Source organism: Hirsutella rhossiliensis (assembly GCF_020360975.1).
Source record: "Hirsutella rhossiliensis strain HR02 chromosome Unknown scaffold00009, whole genome shotgun sequence".
In the NCBI taxonomy this organism is placed as follows: Eukaryota; Fungi; Ascomycota; class Sordariomycetes; order Hypocreales; family Ophiocordycipitaceae; genus Hirsutella; species Hirsutella rhossiliensis.
The window spans coordinates 951,277-970,561 of NW_025408675.1; the positions used below are offsets into that span (position 1 = coordinate 951,277).

Below are 19,285 nucleotides of genomic sequence, written 5' to 3' on the forward strand. Positions count from 1 at the left end.
TATTATCGTCATCATCCGCAGCTGGCCGGGGCCTCACTCAACTCGCTTCTAGTCGCCTGCCTATTGATAACGGACAGAGAGGCAGGCGGAAGAGGGTCGTGAGAGCGTCAGGAAAAGATCCGAGCGGATGCTGTATGTAGGTATGTACGTACCTTTAGTACCAGGCCCAGCCATAGGTTAATGGGGGACTCGAAACAGCGAGAGCGAAATGACGTTGTTGCATTAAGAATCAACCATCCCCCTGGCCTCGCAGCCGAAGTACTCGCCTTCAAGCCCTCTCCCTTCTTATTCGGTGATGCTGCACATGGATGCATGCCAAACAGTACCCACAGATACCCATCTGCTGCTAGGCACATTTTCTTTTCTCCCGACTTCTGGGGCACCCCATCCACCGAGGCCGTCGCTACCGACACTGTACGGGGGCGGGTACCTGAGCAAGCAGTCCTCGCCATCTCTGGCGCGCCTATTGCCTGTCGCCGCCATTCTTCTCCCACACTGACTCGCACCGGCATCCGCAGCCTCGAGCCTTCCTCACTCTACTCCTCTTCTGCCGTGCCCGCGTCGCATCACCTTGCCTCGCGACTGTGGCCGACCTGCATCTGCCCTGCGTCTGTCGGGACCTCGCAAGGTAGGTGGTGGCTATTCCTACCCACCTTGCCCCCCCTCCCGTTTCCCCTTGCCGGCTATATACAGCGACATGCAACATCATCCCTTGATCGCTTTGCAACCCGCGACCACCTCTGATGCTGACAGGCTGCTCAAGGCTTCGTCGTCCTGCCTTGGAGCAGATGACCTAATCCGACCCCGACCTGCCAGCCAGCCGAACTCGACATCGACCGCCCCCGTCCGCATGTCTGAGGCATGCAAAGGCCGGTCTCCCAAGTCGACGACGGCACTCCATCGTCGCCTCGCCCGCCGCCCCGACCAACTCCGAATCTGACGGCCTCGCCCTCTTCCTCCTCATTCCCGGCGCGTCGGCCCAGCCGATCCTCCGCCTCCGAATCCCCGGCGACGCGCACCCTCGTTTCGAGCCCCCCCCGTCCGAGAAATGGACGTCTAACGCTCGAGGCCGGAGCAGCAGCAGCGTCAACGGGGGATGCGCGCGACAGCATGGCCCAACGCCGTCCCATCTACTCGTCCTCCTCGCCGCTCGAATCCTCAGCCAGCTCGCCTCCGGCCCGTCAGCCTGCCCAAGCTGCCGACGACGACACCCTGCTCCGCACTGCCAATGCCGACCATGTCAGGGGCCCGACAGGCCCCGTCACGTCGCAGAAGCAGCTCAATGACTACCGTGAGAAGCTGGCCCGAGACCTCGAAATCCGAGAGCTCTCCGCCAGGGGCCTGCTCATGAACCCCCCGGACAAGGCGCGCGTCTCGCCGATCCCCGAAGAGGCCTTGTCGGGCTCGCCCGTGCTCACTGCCGCCCTCACGACCGCCTCGACCGAGTCCAACAACACGGTACGCGACAGCTTCACCCCCGGCCCCGTCGCCTGCACCCCGTCCTATCCCTTCCCTCGAATGGCCAACACCGGCTTTGCCCCCTTGTACCTCAACAAGTCGATTCCGCCCCAACCGCCCCCGGCCGGCATCCGGATGCCATATCCCACCGGCTTCGAATTCCGCGGCATACTTGACAAGGTCCTCTCCGAGAACTCGACTCCAGCTTCCAACTACACCTTCAACCCCTCGGCCGCGACTCCCCATCAGGATGCCGGCTTCGACTTCCCCAACCCAAACCTCTACGACTTGTCGCTCATGCTCAGCGCCGAGCCGGGCCTGGACGCCTGGTGGAGCACCGTCGTCCACATCATGAAGGACGTGTACAAGGCTGAGCGCGTGACTCTTGCCGTCCCTGCAGACTCGACCGACCTCGAAAACGTACCCTGGGGCCAAAAGGCTACTTATAGCGAGCATGATGGGAACGAACTCAGCATGGGATACATGGCCCGGAGCAGCAGTGTCATGCAGAGCAGCGAGCGTGGGGCTTCCGACGTTGCCTTCAACACAGACGACGTGGCCGAGCTGGGTACACCAGCTCGCCCCGGTCTTCCCAGCCGTCATTCCTTCACCTCGTACGAGGACAACAAGCAGAAGTCGCTCGACAGAGCCCCCAGCGCGGCCCGACGTCCCACCCACCTGATGCGAAGCAAGTCGCATTTCCAATCAGCCCGGCGCTCCGGCGAGGCCTCCCACGGCTACACAGAACTGAACAAGGACGCTCTCGACGAGCACGATGCCGTCGAAGGACAACAAGCCATCCCTAGCTGGGAGGCGCCCTTCATGGCTCGATTCGACGGCCAGGGACGGGTTTTGCCCGTTCTCCAGGCCTTGGACTACGAAGCCGACCCGCTCATCGACCATGCCGGCGTCATGCGGGTGCTCCAACGAGGCCGACCGGTTGCACTGACCAGGAGCTACCCCTATCTTGCGGCCAATGCTAACCAGTCCACGGACCAGCCGATCGAGCAGAAACCTGGGTCCAAGACTCCCTCCTCGGATTTCGCGAAACGACCCAAGAGGCCGCGCGCAGAGTCCACCTCGAAGCTGTCGTCCATATTTCCAGGCACGACACGAAGCAAGTCCAACGCCAGCGACAAGGCAAAGTCGATCGTCTCCCGCCTGGATGACGACGAACCGAGACCTCCAACGCCCAAGTACGAGGAGTACGAGCAAGCGCCGCCGTCACCTTGGTCGCAATCGCCCGCTCCGTCGCCAGCAGTCCGCGCCGAGCCCAAGGAGAATCCCTTCTTCACCGATGCCATGGTCGACGAAGGCTCCTTTAATCCCGATTCAGGCCCGACCAGCTACTCCGGAATGCCCCCGCCCGAGGCCATTGGGGTCGATAATTCATGGACCGTGCTGCACATACCCCTGACACATGTGCTACTTTCTAGGCCGTTGCGCCCCTTCAAGCTGAACGCGTCGGCCATGGAGCAACGGTCTCAAACTCGGCACAAGGACGAAGCAGGGGAAAATCGCAAGGAATCTATAGAGGCTGAGCGACTCACGCCCGAGCTTCCGGGAAAGAACGAGACGGCTCCGATTGCGATCCTGTCCATCCTGAGCCCAATCATACCCTACCCGTCCAAGCTCCGACGCTCTCTGGAGCACCTTGCGCCTCACATGGCTACATCCTTCTCACTATGTCGACACTATTCCAACCTGGAAACCGAACTGGCTGGTATCCAGCGCAGAAGGCCACCGACTGCAGGATTCGGCGCCGTCACACCCTACCCGCGGCACGGTGATAACGGACCGTTTACGGTGCCGGCCGGCATTGCCCAGCAAGCGTTCCTGGGCGGCAGCATGACGAGCCCGAGCGACTACTCTGCAGTTTCGAAAAGTACCACCGGCTCTCCGCTGGGAACCCCTAGTTGGGAACAAGGATCTCTCAACTACCTCGTTGACAAGCGCCAGCCAGCGGCCAGCCCGGCGGCCATGTCCCAGAGCGGCGAGGGCTATTTCAGCAGTAAACAGAAGCCGGGCTTGACAAGGCCAGAGACGTTGGCCCCTCAGCGATCAAGGCCGGGATCGAAGGATGTTTCTCCAGCTGACAAGAAGTCTTCCCTGTTGTCGGCCCCGAGGGCTGGGCAAGATGCTTCGGGTCTGGAGGCAGTCGTCGACAGAATAGTCTTCGATATCGACGAAGCGAACATGCAACCGCGCCAAGAGGCGGCTTCCAAGGACGCTCAAGAGGCGGGCGCAGATACGTCAGACGAAGCTGCTACGGCCAAAACAACGGAGAGGCAAAGCGAGCCCCTCAAGTTTGACGCCTCCCGCTCCCATCACGGCCATTCCGTCCTTCATAGTTACGGAGCGGACTTCGCTTCGACATTCCAATCTCTTCCCCCAAGCTCCACTCTTAGCAGGCCGCCGCCGACCTCGTCCGCGCTGCCGCGCAGCACTTCCCTGACGACATTGGGGGCGGATATGCCACCACCTTCTGACAGACTCAAGGGTCTCATTCTGGATTCCCTGCCGGCCCATGTCTTTGTGTCTCTGCCCCAGACCGGTGAGACTGTATGGGTCAACAGCCGGTTCCTGTCTTATCGCGGGCAGACTGTCGCAGACCTCGCCGCAGACCCCTGGGGAAGCATCCACTCAGACGACCGTGACGGCTATCTCAAGGCCTGGGGGCACTCGCTACGAACCGGCGAGCAGTTTTCCAGAACCGTGCGCATCAAGCGCTTCGACGGTGCATACCGCTGGTTCTACGCCAGAGCCGTGGCGTCAAAGGACAAGAGAGGCGTCATCATGCAGTTTCTGGGCTCGTACATGGACATTCACGATCAACACATTGCCGAGCTCCGGGCAGCCAGGCAGGAGGAGGTCGAGGCATCGGAGGCCAAGCACCGACTACTGGCAAACTTGATTCCACAGATCATCTTCACCGCCACCGAGGACGAGGGCATAACTTTTGCCAATGAGCAGTGGCTGTCGTACACGGGCCAAAGCTTCGAAGACTCGTTGAACCTGGGCTTCATGGACCACGTACACCCGGACGACTTGGCAAGATGCCGCATCCCCATCGACCATCGCAGGACGTCGAAGCAGAAAAGCGAGTCGGGATCGAACAAGGTCGAGGGATCGGACTCTTCCGAAGCAACGTCGACGTCCGGCACCGTGCAGGGACAAAAGTCGCCGATGACACATGAATCCAAATCGCAGAGCGATCGCTTGCAGCTGTCTAGGAGCAGCAGCTCGGGGACCGAGTCGACCCGTGACCTACCGTGTGCGGACTTGACAGAGCTAGCAAGGAAAGGCATCTTCAAAGTGACCACGGACACCAGCGGCAGACTCTCCTACACGACCGAAGTCCGGCTGCGCTCCAAGACGGGAGAGTACCGTTGGCACCTCATTCGCTGCGTGGAGATCGATACCATCGACTTCGGCCGAGGCGCCAGTTCATACTTTGGCTCGGCCACGGATATCAACGACCACAAGATTCTGGAGACGAAGCTCAAGGAAGCAATGGAGTCGAAGAGCCGATTCCTGAGCAATATGTCCCATGAAATCAGAACGCCTCTCATCGGCATCTCGGGCATGGTCAGTTTCCTCCAGGATACGACGCTGGACGAAGAGCAACGCGATTACACGAACACGATCCAGACGAGCGCGAACAGCCTCATCATGATCATCAACGACATTCTGGACCTGTCCAAGGTTGATGCGGGGATGATGAAGCTCAAGTACGAATGGTTCCACACCCGGTCCTTGATCGAGGACGTCAATGAGCTCGTCTCGACCATGGCTATCGCGAAACGGCTCGAGCTCAATTATCTCGTCGACGCCGATGTGCCCGCCTGGGTCAAAGGCGACAAGGTCCGCATCCGACAAGTGCTGCTCAACGTCATTGGCAACGCCATCAAATTCACCACAGAGGGAGAAGTGTTTAGCCGATGCCGAGTCTACGCCGACTCTGACTCGAAGCGGGACGAGACGGAAATTCGACTTCAATTCGCCATCACCGACACCGGGCGGGGGTTCTCTAAGGAGGAGGCCGACTTGATATTCAAACCCTTTAGCCAAATCGACGGCAGCAGCACTCGGCAGCACGGGGGCAGCGGATTGGGTCTCGTGATTTCAAGGCAGCTCGTCGAATTACATGGCGGCAAGATGGAGGGTACGGCGGAACTCGGAAAGGGGTCCACATTCACCTTTACAGCCTGTTTCGGCCTCCCAACGCCCGAGGACCATCCAACGCTCGTCGTCAGTCCCGCGTCGACAATCTCTGCTGGATCCCGCCGCGACTCCGCCGACTGCGTCCCCCGGACCGGGAAACCGTTGCCAGCGCCATTGAGCCACACCCGCCACGTCAATGGCGTCAAGCATCCGGACAGCGTCCACACCTCGCCCAGCGTGGCTTCCGCCGGCAGCTCGATCCCATCCATGCACTCAGGCAGATCCCACAACACGGACAGGTCGTCTGCCACGTCTGTGAATGCGGGACTGGCCCGCTTCAGCGAGGCTGCCAAGGCCAGCGGGCAGGACCTTTCCCAAATGAAGCTGGAAATGCCCGCCGAGAGAGGCTCTCCACGGAGAACAGCGGTGTCGGACAACGAGGGCCGGCTAAATCCTGACTTCCGCCCCCCCATGTATTCGATCCTCATAATATGCCCACAGTACCACAGCCGTGAGGCGACGACACAGCACATCGAGATGACGCTGCCCAAGGACGTTCCACATCAGATCACGGCCCTCGCCGCGGTCGAGGAGGCTCAGCAGTATATTGGAGGCGAGGACCCGATCAAGTTTACGCACATTGTCCTCAATCTGGCCTCGGCCGAAGCCATCATCCATGTCATGGACCAAATCACAAAGTCTCAGAAGATGGATAGGACCACGATTGTCATTCTCTCCGACTCGGTGCAGCGCCAGGTCGTCATGAAGCAGGCAACGGACACCAAGTATGAGCGCCTACTCACAGACAACCTGGTGACGTTCATCTACAAACCTGTCAAGCCATCACGCTTTGCGGTTATTTTCGACCCGGAGAAAGTACGGGACCTGAGCACGGATCGGAACCGGTCCACGGCGCAGCAGATGGTCGAGAATCAGAAGGCGAGCTACCAGGAGATTGAGCGGCGCATGGGGAACAAGGGATACAAAGTGCTCCTGGTGGAAGACAACCCGGTCAATCAAAAGGTGCTGGTCAAGTACCTGAAGAAGATTGGCGTCGACGTGGACATTGCGGTGGATGGCGTCGAGTGCATCGACCAGGTGCTCTCGAAGCCGCACAAGCACTACTCTCTCATCTTGGTGAGTCCACCGTCGGACCGCACACCACACTGACTGGGCTGTTTGCTGACCATGGCGCAGTGTGACCTTCACATGCCGCGCAAGGACGGCTATCAAGCGTGCCGTGAGATACGGCAATGGGAAGCAGCCAGAAGCTTCCCCAAGATGCCCATCATCGCGCTGTCGGCCAACGTCATGTCGGATGTGCAGGACAAGTGCATCGACGCGGGGTTCAGCGACTATGTGACGAAACCGGTGGACTTTATAGACCTCAGCAGGGCCATGGCCAAGTTTTTCTGACGGGTGGCGATTTGCGCTCCAGCCTGGCACAGCCAGACGTTGATACCACGATTTGTTTTCTTGACGAACTGCATGATTCTAGAGCCTTGGTTGGCGTGGCGAGTGTGGAGGCCCTTTGCTGGAACGACTGGCCTTTTTCTTGTTACCCATTAGAGCCGAGGACAAAGGACTATGGAGGCGGGATGCATAATGTCTGATCTATTCACCGACTCGCTCCCTTTCCTCGCCGTTTCCCCCGATGCAGGATGCGCAGCTGCCGTCCACGTCATGGCTCCCTGCGCGGTTTGTCTTTGCAGCCTCTGCGCTTGGGTGGTTGTCTGGAAGCTACTCCACCACCTCCTCGCGGGAATCGTCACGGAGGCGGTTTTTTATTGTCTGTTGTTTGGCCTTGGGCTGCTGATACAGCCGGCCTCGGCCACGAAGGAGGCCGGGTCTGTAGTTGCGTGCATGCATTGCGCGGGATGGATTCCCCCCCCCCCCCCCCTGCACCACGAAGCATATCTTTGCTATTCCGGTGTTTGTTTTAGGCTCGTTGCTTTCGTCTTGGTCGTCCTGGGTGGCTTCGAGCTCGTTGCTCTTGCGTCTTTTTGCTTGGTGCGTTTGCATGGCCTGTTTACGGGTGGGCTTGGGGAGGACGACGGGGCTGCTGGAGCGCACAGTCGCCGTTGTGGGGGAGTCGTGATGGAGAGAGAGTGGGGTCGAGGGGACGGAAACTGTGATTTTCATTCTACGCTGCGCGCGTCAGGTGCTCTGACGCCGAAAGGTATATATATTTCTCCCTAGACCAAGACGTGATGTGATGCAGGACTGTCGATGGACAATCCCGATGAGTCCTGGCAAGAAGGCCCCCGACCCAAGTACAAACAAACCCCGAGTCCCCGTGACACCGGAAAAAAAAACCCGCTCATGATGCACGACAAGAGAATGGAAAGGAAGGCCCGTGGGGGATGGAAAGACAACAGAAGGCAAGAACGGAAGAAGAAGAGGACGAGGAGGGCGCCGTTGTCAGTAGAGGCTCCCCTGGACGCTGCGGTCCTCGCGCTCGGCCTTGTCCAAGTCGTCGAGGGCGGCGGAGCGCGGGTCGTCGCCTAGGCGGTTGGCCAGGGCGCAGCTGCCGTCGGCGCATTCTCCATTCTCGTCGTCGTCGTCGTCGACGTCGCCGCCGCCGCCGCCGTCGGTGTCGGCATCCGCGTCGTGGCCGTCGGTGCAGGGGCCGTTGTGGCAGGCGGGCGGGCGGCGCGAGGGCGCGTCATTGGCGTCGTCGACAGACGAAGGGTCCGAGTCGCTGCCGGCCATGGAATTGTGGCCCGAGTAGGAGCCACCAAAGTCGCGGCCGACGTGCAGGTGGTGGTGGGCGTGCGGCTTGAAGCCGCGGAGGCGGTGCGAGGCGGTGATGAAGGAGGGCGTGCCGTCGGGGGAGGACAGGACGTCCTCGAGGGTGCGGGTGCGGGCGCGGGGGGCCGGCGCGGGATTTGGGACCGCGTGATCGTCGTCGTCGCCGCCGCCGCCGCCGTCGCCGTTGTCGACGGTGGCGGTAGCGGTTGTGGTAGCGGCTGCTGCACCTGGGTCGTCGGCGTCGGCGTCTTGGGGGCGGTTAGCGCGGTGGTGGTGATGGCGCTGCCTGCGACTGGCAATGGTCATGGCGGCGCCGGAGCCGTTGGTGGGCTTTCCGCTGCGCTCAATGTCCCGCTGGCGCAGGGCGTCGAGATCGTGGCGCTTGTTGAAGTGGTTGGTGTGGTTGCAGCCGTTGGGACAACCGCCCCAGCGGCGGTTGACGACGACGGTGCGGGGGCTCGCGTTGTCGTCCTTGCCGTTGACGACAGCGCGCTCGCGGCGCAGCTCGGACCAGGTGCGCAGCTTGTTCTCGAGGAGATACTTGCCGCCGTCGGGCTGCTTGCGCATGGTGAGGAACTCGCAGTGGTCGATGTTGCGGAGGTCCTCGAAGTACTCGACGGTGAAGTGATACCACTTCATGAGGAAGACGCGCGACATGAGGCCGTGGGTGACTGTTTGAAAAGACGACATGGATCAGCAGCAAGCTCGGCGAACAAGCAGGGGGGGAGAGGGCAAGTACCCAAGACGCAGACGCTGGGGAAGTCGTCGTCGCCAAACTGGCGCCACAGGCTCTCGTTGAAGCCGCTGATGCGGTCGTAGGCGTCGGCGGCGCTCTCGCCGTTTGGGATGCGGTAGAAGAAGTGGCCGTAGTCGGCCCGCTCCTGCCACATGCGCTCCATCTCGACGCTGCAGGGCTGAAAGTTGCCAAAGTCCTGCTCGCGCAGACGCGGCTCCTCGTAGACCTTGATGGCGGGGCGGCGAAAGGGCGAGGGCTCGGGGTCGTCCGAGGTGAGGGTGGCGAGGATGCCCTCTGTGGTCTCGCGGGTGCGGCGGTAGGGCGAGGTGAAAAATTGGAGGGAGTCGTCGGGGCGGAGGAGGGCGCGCAGGCGGCGGCCGGCGTCGTTTGCCTGGGCCCAGCCCTCGGGAGTGAGGCGGACGCGGTGGTCGGGGATGGTCTGGTGGATGTCGCGGTTCTCTGGAGGGAGGGAGGGCTTGCATCAGCCACGGAAACGGCTTACTCGGCGGGGGGGGGGACTCACTGTTGCCCTCCGACTGGGCATGGCGAATGACGATGATGAGGCGTGGCCTGGCCATGGCTGAGTGGCTGGCTGGCTGGCGATGCACAGAGGGTGCTGTGGTGGCGTCGGCAGCAAAGCCTGTGGGATGCAACGGGCGAGGTTCCGGTGCGTTGCTTCTGCAGGGACACCGAGAACGAGGCAGCCTGGAGGCAGAGAGACGTGGACCAAAGGGAGAGGTGGAAAGTGACGGATATCGAGGACGAGGGTATCAAGAGAAGAGAAATGAGACGGAGAAATGGAAAAAGAAGGAACGAAATAGGCGGACAAGAAAACCGTATCTATTCCCTCTGATTAGACCGTCTGCCAACATCAAACCATGAATGCAGAGAAAGAGAGAGAGAGAATGAGCGAGGAGGAGAATCAACGAGGTTGTCCCCAAGCGCTGGTGCGTCATGCGGAGGCAAAAAGGGCACAGCGGGGCCCCCAAGAGGCTACAGTGGGTGTGCAGCAGCTTTACCTTCCTGGCTAGCAGGTCGAAGCAAGGTGTTTCGCAACTCAGGTACCGATGCCGCGACAGATACATGAGTCGCCAACTGGGGACCCTGCACACATCAGGTACTTGCAGGACAAGGAGGACCTCCGCTGTTCTGCATAGGCGCCTGTCGCTGGCGCCTGTCTCTGCCGTGGTTGCAGCCACGAAGCCAACAAGGGGGCAACATGCGACTCTGGTTGCTCGCTTTACCGCCGTCAGACCCATGACATGCAGAGCCTGGACATACTAGTGCTGTCTGTCGCACGGAAATATCGCCGAAATTAGAGTTGAGCGTTCTAGATTGGCTTTTGACTTTTCCTCTTGTTTTGTTTCTGAAACCACCCTGAAAAGACGAAACGCGGTCCTTGATGTCGTGCTCTACACACGCTAATCTTTGATTACCTCATGTACTTCCTACTAAGAATAGGCCGGGCTGGTGATGATCTTAAGAAGTGAACGAGTCCGGTATAAGCCAATACCCTTGTCCTCAGCCTCGCCCCGCCCCGCCTCGCTCCGCCTACGCCACACCCACCCAGCCCCAGCGTCACAAGGCCAATGCCGACGAGGAAAAACCGTAGCCTCGTGCCAACGTCACGCCAAATATCCACCATCGCCACCACCAATCATCCACTTCACCGACGACGACAACCACCCATCGACACCCGTCCCCGTGCAGCAACGCACTCTTCCTACCAAAAATCCAAACACCATCCCACCATCCCACCCTCCCCCAGCCCATCAGCCCCACCTACCAAGAGCACTCGACAAGAGGCAAAAAAAAAACACAAAAATGTCCGGCGAAGGCCCCGATTCCATCCCCACCTCCGCCGACCCTCGCTCCCATCGTCCCACAAAGAAGCGCGCTCTTTCCCCCGCCTCGGCCCAGGCCGCCTCCGTCGACGCCCTCTTCGCCAAGCCCGACCGCGAGATCCGCCTGCCCCCCTCAGCCTCGTCCGACCTCGCCCGCCCCCGCCGCCCTGGCCCCCCCGAGATCATCACAAACGTCCAGGGCTCCAGCGCCGGCGCCGGCTCCGGCGAGTTCCATGTCTACAAGGCCTCGCGCCGCCGCGAGTACGAGCGCCTGCGCGACATGGACGCCGACCTGCGTCGCCAGAAGCATCGGGAGCAGTTCGACTCGGAAAGGACCCAGAGGGAGCGCAGGGATGAGGAGAAGACGCGCAAGAATAGGGAGAAGAGGGAAAGGATCAAAGCCAGAAAGGCAAAGGCCAAGACCGACCCGGTCCCGAACCATCCTGCCACTCCGGCTCCGGCCGCATCCACCGAGGCTGCCACCGCCGAGAAGCCACGGGCCCAAGTCATCACCCGAGACGACGCAGACAACGACGACCAGCCATCCACTCCTGCGGCCCAGGCCCCCGGTCTTGTCATACACGACGATGACTGATCTTCCCAGCGCGCCCTCGGCGGCAACAAGCTCTCAGATCGGACCGCCAGGCTGTTGAGCAACACGCACGGCGTCGCATTTGTATTCACAACGATACCCCAAATCAATCACATTTTTTCTTCTCCTCCTTAATATTCCTGTCAGCACCGCGAGCCAGACCCCGCGCTCAACGGGCTGTCTTTTGCCTTCTCACTGGCCCTCGACCTCGTCTATTTTCGCCATCTCCTCGCCGTCTACGTCTTGCCTGCTCGTCGTAGTACAGGGGGTATGACCAGAGTAATCAAATGGCATCTTCCACCATGACATCCTCCCCAAAACTTGCTCTGTCGTACCGTGTGCCCAACCCAACCAAAGTGTAAAATCAGAGAGAAGAAAGGGAAGGGAAGAGACAGCCCCAACTCCCCTCAGTCATCACCGCCGCCCAGGCCGGCCCCTCCGGCTTGTTGCGCCTTCTTGGCGCTGCAGATATCATCTACCCGTAGCAACAAGCACGCCGCCTACCATGACATTCATGTCAGTTTCGTCTCGCAAAGGATAAAAGGAAGGAAACAGGGTCTCACCTCGACGGCAGTCTTGATGCTCTGCAGCTTAATGGCCTCGGGCTCCCACACTCCGTACTCCTTCATATCTACAATGGCGCCCGTGTCGCCGTTGACGCCCCATGTGCTCTTGCCCTCGGCCTGCTTGGCCCGGAGCTCCGTCAGCACGCGCACCGGGCTCTTGCCGGCGTTTTGCACCAACGTCCTCGGAATCACCTCCATGGCGTCGGCCACGGCCTTGTACGGCCACTGTTGCACGCCCTCGATGCTCTTGGCCAGCTGCCCTAGCCGCACCGACACAGCCATCTCGGTGGCGCCGCCGCCTGGGGAAAGGCGGGGGTGGAACATAACGTTGCGCGCCACGCCCATGGCGTCCTGCAGATTCCGCTCAATCTCGTTGAGCACGTCCTTGGATGGGCCGCGGAGGAGCACCGTGCAGGCCTTGGGGTCCTCGCACTTGGTGAGGAAGGTGAAGTACTCGTCGCCAATCTTCTCAATCTCAAACAGGCCGCACCGGGTGCCAACGTCCGAGTCCAGGAGGTCCTCGACCCGGTTGACAATGGTGGCGCCCGTGGCACGCGCTATCCTGTTGTTGTCCGTCTTGCGCACCCGGCGCAGGGCTGTGACGTTGTTCTTGACCAAGAAGTGCTGGGCGAGATCTGCAGGCGCTAGGTTAGCCAAGGAGAAAACGGGCCTGGGCCATGCGCGCGCTCCCGCACTTACCAGACACTCCCTTCTCCGTGATGACGAGATCGGGCTTGACGGCTAGGATGGCCTCGCACATGAGCTTGACCTGCTCCTCCTCAATCTGAAGGATGCGATTCCAGTCCTCCTCCTTTGAGATTTCAATGTTGGTCTGCGACTCGCCCTTTTTGTACTCGAGGGGGCAGTCGAGCAGGACGATGCGGGGGTTCTCGATGCGGCGGCGCATCTTGGGATGAGTAATGTCCTTGTTGAGCATGAGGCCGTCGAGGACCTTGCTGTCCTCGATCTCGCCGCCGGGCACCTTTTCGACTCGGGCGTAGCGCTTGATGTCGACCTCGGTCTTGCCGTTGCCCGCCTCCCAGGTGACGGTGCGGACCGCCTTGAGGGCCAGGTCGCACATCTGATCCATCCAGCGCGAGACAAACTTGGTGCCGATGGCCGAGGAGATGAGCTGATGCATGGCCTTGTCGTCGTCGACGTCGATGGGGAGCGAGACCTCGTCGATGATGTGGAGGGCGTCCTGGAGGGCGCGCTTGAAGGCGGAGATGATGACGACGGGGTGGATGTTGCGTTCGAGCTGGGGCAGCGCCTGGGCCAGGATTTCGCCGGCTGAGAGGTCAGGGGTCAGAAAGAACGGATTGACACGACCTTGGAAGCTCACCAAGTATGATGACTGTTGTGGTGCCGTCGCCGACCTCCTCGTCTTGGGTCCGGCTGAGCTCAATCATGCTCTTGGCGGCGGGGTGCGACACCTCGATCTCGCGCAGAATGGCGTGGCCGTCGTTTGTGAGGACGATGCCGCCCATGGGATCAAGAAGCATCTTGAGCATTGCCTTGGGGCCGAGGCATGATCGAATGATGTCGGCGACGCTAGGGGGCAGCTCGAGTCAGCGGATTGGCAGAGGCGGAAGCGGGCAGGGCGACGGAAACCAACGTCTTGGCAGCTGCAATGTTGGACAATTGGGCTTTCCTCCCAGTCTGTCGCTCACCGCTCTGGGTGTCTGTCGGGGGCTAGTCAGCTAGGGAGCTCTCCGGTTCGCGGTTCACGGTTCGCGGTACGCGAGGCTCGTGACACTCGAGGCGGCAGTGAGTAGGGAGAGGAACTCACTCATCACCAGCACCGGGGCCTGCATGATGGGCAACGCTGGACACTGGCCGCGGGGAGGACTCGAGCACCGCGAACAGCAGCGAGAGGGGAGTCGGGCAGATGAAGAGAGCTAGTCGACGGAGGGGCGAAGCTGGTGGACGAAGAAAGGAGGAGGGAAGGGGTAGTAGGGAGGACTCTTTCTTTGGAGGGGCAGTCACTAATAAAGAGATGGCAGAAAAAAGTTGAGCAGCTCCCCTAGAACGGTTGCTGACGAGATCGCAGGGCCCGGTCTCCACTCCAGGGTAGGCGGGCCCTTGTGGAGGAACCTGCATAATGAAGGCTACGTACCTAAGTTATCGCCTTGACTATTATCAAGCGCACGGCTCTGGCTGACGAGCGCACCAAAAGTGGGGCGGTGTGGCGCACTTGTCTAAAAGGAAGGCGACCTGCTATGCTAGGTGGCTTATACTATACTAGATACATAAAGTTCAAATTGCCTGGTTACCAATTGAGCTCCTTTAAGTCCGGCACGACAACATGCTCTATGCCGGATTGACAACTATGCCTTAAGCGTCGCAGGCCGAAGCAGAGGGTATGTTACTATATTTTACTGGGAAGCGAGGGTTTACCCTCGCGAACGTGGTCCTTCTTCTGCAAGTACTTTCTATCTAGGTAATGGCGCTGGCCTTCCCCTTTTAGGCGAGTGCGCCACACCGTGCGCCTTGATAGTCAAGGCGTAAGTTCATCGGTTTCTCCGAAAGCCGACCCGCCCTTCGGTGCTGGTGCAGTGATGGATGATGACCCGCCTCGGCGCTGGTGCGGGGAAGGGAAAAACAAAATGCCGACGACTCCAACGGCAGTTGCTGAAAACAGCTCTCCTTATCTCGACCTCGCCTTGTCGCACTCGCCCTCTATTGTTCCATCTTTTCCCTTTTCCCCTTTTTGTTTCGCTCCGGATCTGGTCCGCCCGGCGGCTTTCCTAAAGTCGCCCAGACGGAAATGCAGCCAAGGCCTTGCTCTCCGGGGTCACATGGCTGACTGCATGGAATCCTCAACGCCTTTCCCCAATGCTTTCTTCGGGGCTTTTCTTTGCTGACACGACTGGTCATCCCGGCCAAATCGATCCTCCGTCACGCTTGGCAGATGCCAAATCCTCCTGCAAATGACGGAATTTCGGCCCATGCGGCACGCGGACCATATATGAGATGCACTCTTCAGACCGCGCGCCTCATCTGCACTCGAATGCAGAGAACGCCGGTGGCTTCACCCTCGGCGTTGTCGCATGCAGGCTCCAGATCGGATACGTGTTACCAGTTGTCCCTCTTGCCCCCTTCTGACGTCCTCATTTGGTTTCTTTCCTGAACGCCTCCCGTCACTTGACCCGTCACTTGGCCAAGACAAGACGACTCAAACGACGCCGACCAAGCATGCCCCGCTTTCTCGGCCTCGACCCATCCCCGTCTCCAGTGTCGGTGCCGTGGGTGTGTGGCTCCCCATGCTTGAAATCCCGTTTCTTTCTCGAATTGTCCGAGCCGTAGGGTGCCATACACTCAAGCTCGTTGTCGCCCCCGTGTCCGAGGCAGTTCGGAATCCCCCGACTGTTCGGGGGTTTGGACAAAATAAGAAGGCTCAGCCAACAAGCAGGTTGACCTGCAGGAGTCACCGCACATCGCTAGAGGGGGTCGTGACCTCGATGGCTCAAAACTTCCGTACTCGCGTCAGCTTGAGATGTCAGCACTGCAGTCATCGCCGTTTGAAGGAGTCCGGTATGCATCTTCAGAAGATAAGGGAAGCTCTCTTACATCAGTTCTTCATGTCGCAGCTTTTAGACAGTGACAGCAAGATCCCAAGATGATGGTCCTCCTTTCGAATCCACTACCTCTGTCGTGATGATAGAATGTCCCTGATTCTTCCGTTACAATGCGCAAGGCTTGATGACGGCCAGCAAGCAGGTTCTCCGGGAGTTGAAAGTCAAGGCTTGTGGCAGAAGAGGCCGGTCAGTCCTTGAATTGAGACTTCGAGCACATGTGAAGTCTGGTAGATCCACGTTATCTCCTCGGAAGAGCTTCAAGCTTGGATTTCCTCTGATTTTTGGTTATTTCAGCGCCTCTGAGACCTCGTCGTTCCTCTCGCAAGCGCCGCAGAATTGCTTTAGTTGCACAGCTCCTCTCGCTGGCAACGCATCTGGTAGAGGAGCTGCGAGTTGGATGTGTGCCATCTTGTCAGGACGACGCCCTGGCTTCGATTAGCGACAACCTTGGGAGACTCGTTGCACCAATCTCTTGCTGGACTAGAGTTCGTCGGTTACCTCGCCAGCCAAATCTAGGGAATTGAAAGGGAAACCGCTTGAACTCTTGAAGTTTTGGTACATCTGTCTCGCCGCATCTTCGGTTCCTCCTCCAAGCCGTCATTCAGGCAAGTTCGCGCAGCCCTTTGCTGGGATTGACTTTCTTATGACAGACTGAGACCCAAGGGTTCTCCGACGAGCCCCTCTGCGGCTCGAGATGTCGACCGATCTCTCGTCTGGAGTTGGTCACGACTTATTCATCACTTCTATTATAAGCGTTTGGACTCGAGTCCCGCGCTTCAAGCTCTACAAGCTCCAAGTCAGCGTGTGTCGAAGCCAAATTCAAACGCAACAGGAGTCGTGGGAGCTTCTCTTGTCGACTCTGGAGATGAGGCTGTCGTATCTCTTCGGAATCATACCGTGTATGATGGAAAGCAGAGATGTTGTCCGGAAGCCGGCATAGGGCGAGGTGGTGGTATGCTTCCTTGAGGGCTGACTTTGTCTACAGGATTTGGTTCACGTTTCTAAACCGGGACACACATCTAGCACAAAGTCCAGGAAACACCGTTCAATAGCAGACTAGGACACCGCGTGTCCCGCCCCGTCTCGACTCCGTCTGTAGACAGCGCGGCGTTACATGGTGATTTCCGGAGGGCCTGGAGGGGTCCTCGGGGACTCGAGACATGACAACAATTGACGTAGGCGTAGGATAATACTCCTCGCTGCCAAGAAGGGCCGATGTCTGGCGCCAGGAAGGCCTCGAATGAAGGCGTCGAGCAATCTGACGGGCGACTGTTGGGCATCAGACATGTCCTGATTTCACGTTGATGCAGGTCTGTTTCCTTTTTCCATATTGCAGAAATGAGGCCGAGAATTCTCCTCACCATGGTATGACGAATTGATTCGACGTCCTGCCTTGCGCGGCCGCGTCAGGACGGCATGAACCAAGCTGAGTGAACCAAGCTGAGTATCCCCAATGGAGAAGAGAGAACCCCCTCCCTCATGTCCTTCGGCGCAGACGCTAGCAAGGACGCGATGCAGCGGTAGACATCCGGCGGCAGTCGCGAGGCCTTGAATCTCCAATCAAGGCCGACTGCGACGCTCGCCCAATGCATGTCTACCCGAGCCTTTTGACGACGGAGGGGGAGATCCCACCAAAGGGCTGCCCAACAACGACAAGGAAGACGGACCAAAAGAGGAGAAACGGGACTAGAAGAGGAAAGCGTCGGCTTATGGGGCCGGGGCGGATGCCATCCAGTCGAGGCCGGCCAAGTCGTTTCGACTGCCACGACCGAGTGCGGCTCTAGGCAGCAGGATCCCATGTCGCCGTGCCGGGAAGATGGGCCTCTCGTCTTGCGATACGTGCCATGCACATTCGCGTTGACGCGCCCCTGGCGGAAACACGGGCTCGTCATTGAAAAGAAAACATGGTCTCACGCAACAGCATGATGACGAGTTTCCCCCCCTCGAAACCGTACGTCAGACTCGCGATGCCGCGACAATCCGACCTTGCTGCCAATGGCGGAGCCCATGCCGCTCGAGGACTTTTGCAGAGTATGTCTGACGGTGCCACGGGGAGTAGCGCGCGTAGGGAGGGGGGCCTTGGCCAATGGCTTCGTGAGCCTGCCATTCTGACGGCGGTTATAACCACCCCGGCATGGCTGCCATACCAGTCCCCAATTGGGTCTGGAGGAGATTCTTGGCCAGGGCCGCACCGGCGACACGTGTTGGCAGCAGGTATGCAGGCCTGCGACTTTGCTAGGTATGAGCTCCCTGGGCAACAAGGCAGCAGCCCTCCATGAGGAAATCACGTTAGGCAAGGGGACAGGGACGGATCCGCGGAGGCGACCACCGCGTCGCGAATTACATGGAGGGACCAAGCCGGATCCTTGCGCTCGTCCAGTTGCTGGTCGGGGAATGCTCGGCGTCTCGCTGCGAGGCCAGGACACGGGGCACCGCTTGTTGGACGTCTGCTGTCGAGCTGGCGAGGAGGCTGGACCGAAGACCGGAGGAGCACGCAAGAGATGATGGGGCCCGGAGAAGCTGTGCGGGCCGGGGGGCGTGGATGTACGCACGTACGGCATCCAACATGGCGCCTCGCAAGAGGTTCCGCGGAGCGAACGGCTACCGGGGCTCACAGTCATCTGGCGGGGGCGTCATGACGGAACGATCAATGGCAGCCAGCAGGACCGTCCGGACGATGGGTGAAGGCTCCTTCTTGTGCCTCCGACTTCGGAGTCGGGAAAGGGTGGAGTCGAGCGATCCAACCGAGGCGGCCGGGGCGCCACTCGCTCGCCGGTTGTCGGCGGAGCGCACAATAGACAAGAGGGATCGCGGACGGGCCCGTGTGGCCAAAGGGGGCGTCTGCGAGGCGCTCCGGATGCAGCATGTCATCGGCGGATGACGGGTGGAATGACGGGTGGCTGGCTTTGGGGAGACAGAGATGGAGAGAGAATTCAGCCTCCATTCCGCAAGGCGGATGAAGAGGGCAGGGATTTACAATACGCGGCGTCTTCAGCCGCGTGGATCCAAGGGGGGGAACGGGCAAAGAGGCAGTAATTAGTTGGCATTTATTTCTATTATTTATTCTCGGGTTATTTTTATCATTGGAGATTCCTCTCCTGTCTCTGCCCTGCTGGGCTTGCCGTTAAGGGTTCAGGTGAAGGCCAGGACGGCTTAGACAGCGGGATAGGAATAGCCTCCAGCATACCTGTTCTGCACGTATTGGAGGATGACGGCTGACAACGGGCTGACGGACGACGGGGCGTGGATTTCCTGCGACTTGCCGTCGGACGCCGGAGCTTTGCTTACATGCACCGCGACTTGTTTTGCTTCCCGTGCCTTGGCTTGCCTCTCCTCCATCCCTGGTCCTTTGGCCTGTTTCCGTGCGATTCTGCACAGGGAAAAGGACCCAAGGATCAACGTGCTCGCTACCTGACACAACATATGTACAGGGCCCTCTCCCCGTCCCCCACGCTCGCCCGCAGGGACGACGCCGGCAGCCGGTGAAACGACGCAGAGAGCAGAGGCGCGGCTCGCTAGGCTTTTCTGCCTTGCTTCTTTCTTCCCGATGCCAGCCCAGGCCGCTCTCCCCTTCCCTGGTTACCTTTGAGACGCCG

General features: G+C 59.8%; 4 protein-coding genes across 4 annotated transcripts; 2 read left to right on the forward strand and 2 right to left on the reverse strand.

Annotated features, from left to right (window-relative positions):
* Positions 1–1,110: 1,110 nt before the first annotated feature.
* HRG_08028 (histidine kinase-, DNA gyrase b-, and HSP90-like ATPase domain-containing protein) lies at positions 1,111–7,038 on the forward strand (the record flags this gene model as incomplete). The annotated part of the gene is made up of 5 exons (XM_044866499.1): positions 1,111–1,458; positions 1,558–2,880; positions 2,959–3,469; positions 3,551–6,759; positions 6,820–7,038. 5 exons carry the CDS (start codon positions 1,111–1,113, stop codon positions 7,036–7,038), a joined length of 5,610 nt encoding a protein of 1,869 aa, XP_044718388.1.
* Positions 7,039–8,043: 1,005 nt separating this feature from the next.
* Positions 8,044–9,687, reverse strand: HRG_08029 (histidine phosphatase superfamily (branch 1) domain-containing protein; the record flags this gene model as incomplete). Its single annotated transcript, XM_044866500.1, has 3 exons — positions 8,044–9,044; positions 9,113–9,568; positions 9,633–9,687. 3 exons carry the CDS (start codon positions 9,685–9,687, stop codon positions 8,044–8,046), a joined length of 1,512 nt encoding a protein of 503 aa, XP_044718389.1.
* Positions 9,688–10,933: 1,246 nt separating this feature from the next.
* Positions 10,934–11,548, forward strand: HRG_08030 (uncharacterized protein; the record flags this gene model as incomplete). The annotated part of the gene is made up of 1 exon (XM_044866501.1): positions 10,934–11,548. The coding sequence occupies one exon, from the start codon at positions 10,934–10,936 to the stop codon at positions 11,546–11,548; it is 615 nt and encodes a 204-aa protein (XP_044718390.1).
* A 404-nt stretch (positions 11,549–11,952) lies between these two features.
* On the reverse strand, positions 11,953–13,925 carry HRG_08031 (TCP-1/cpn60 chaperonin family domain-containing protein; the record flags this gene model as incomplete). Its single annotated transcript, XM_044866502.1, has 6 exons — positions 11,953–12,045; positions 12,109–12,746; positions 12,811–13,401; positions 13,454–13,662; positions 13,727–13,793; positions 13,901–13,925. The coding sequence occupies 6 exons, from the start codon at positions 13,923–13,925 to the stop codon at positions 11,953–11,955; spliced, it is 1,623 nt and encodes a 540-aa protein (XP_044718391.1).
* Positions 13,926–19,285: the final 5,360 nt, after the last annotated feature.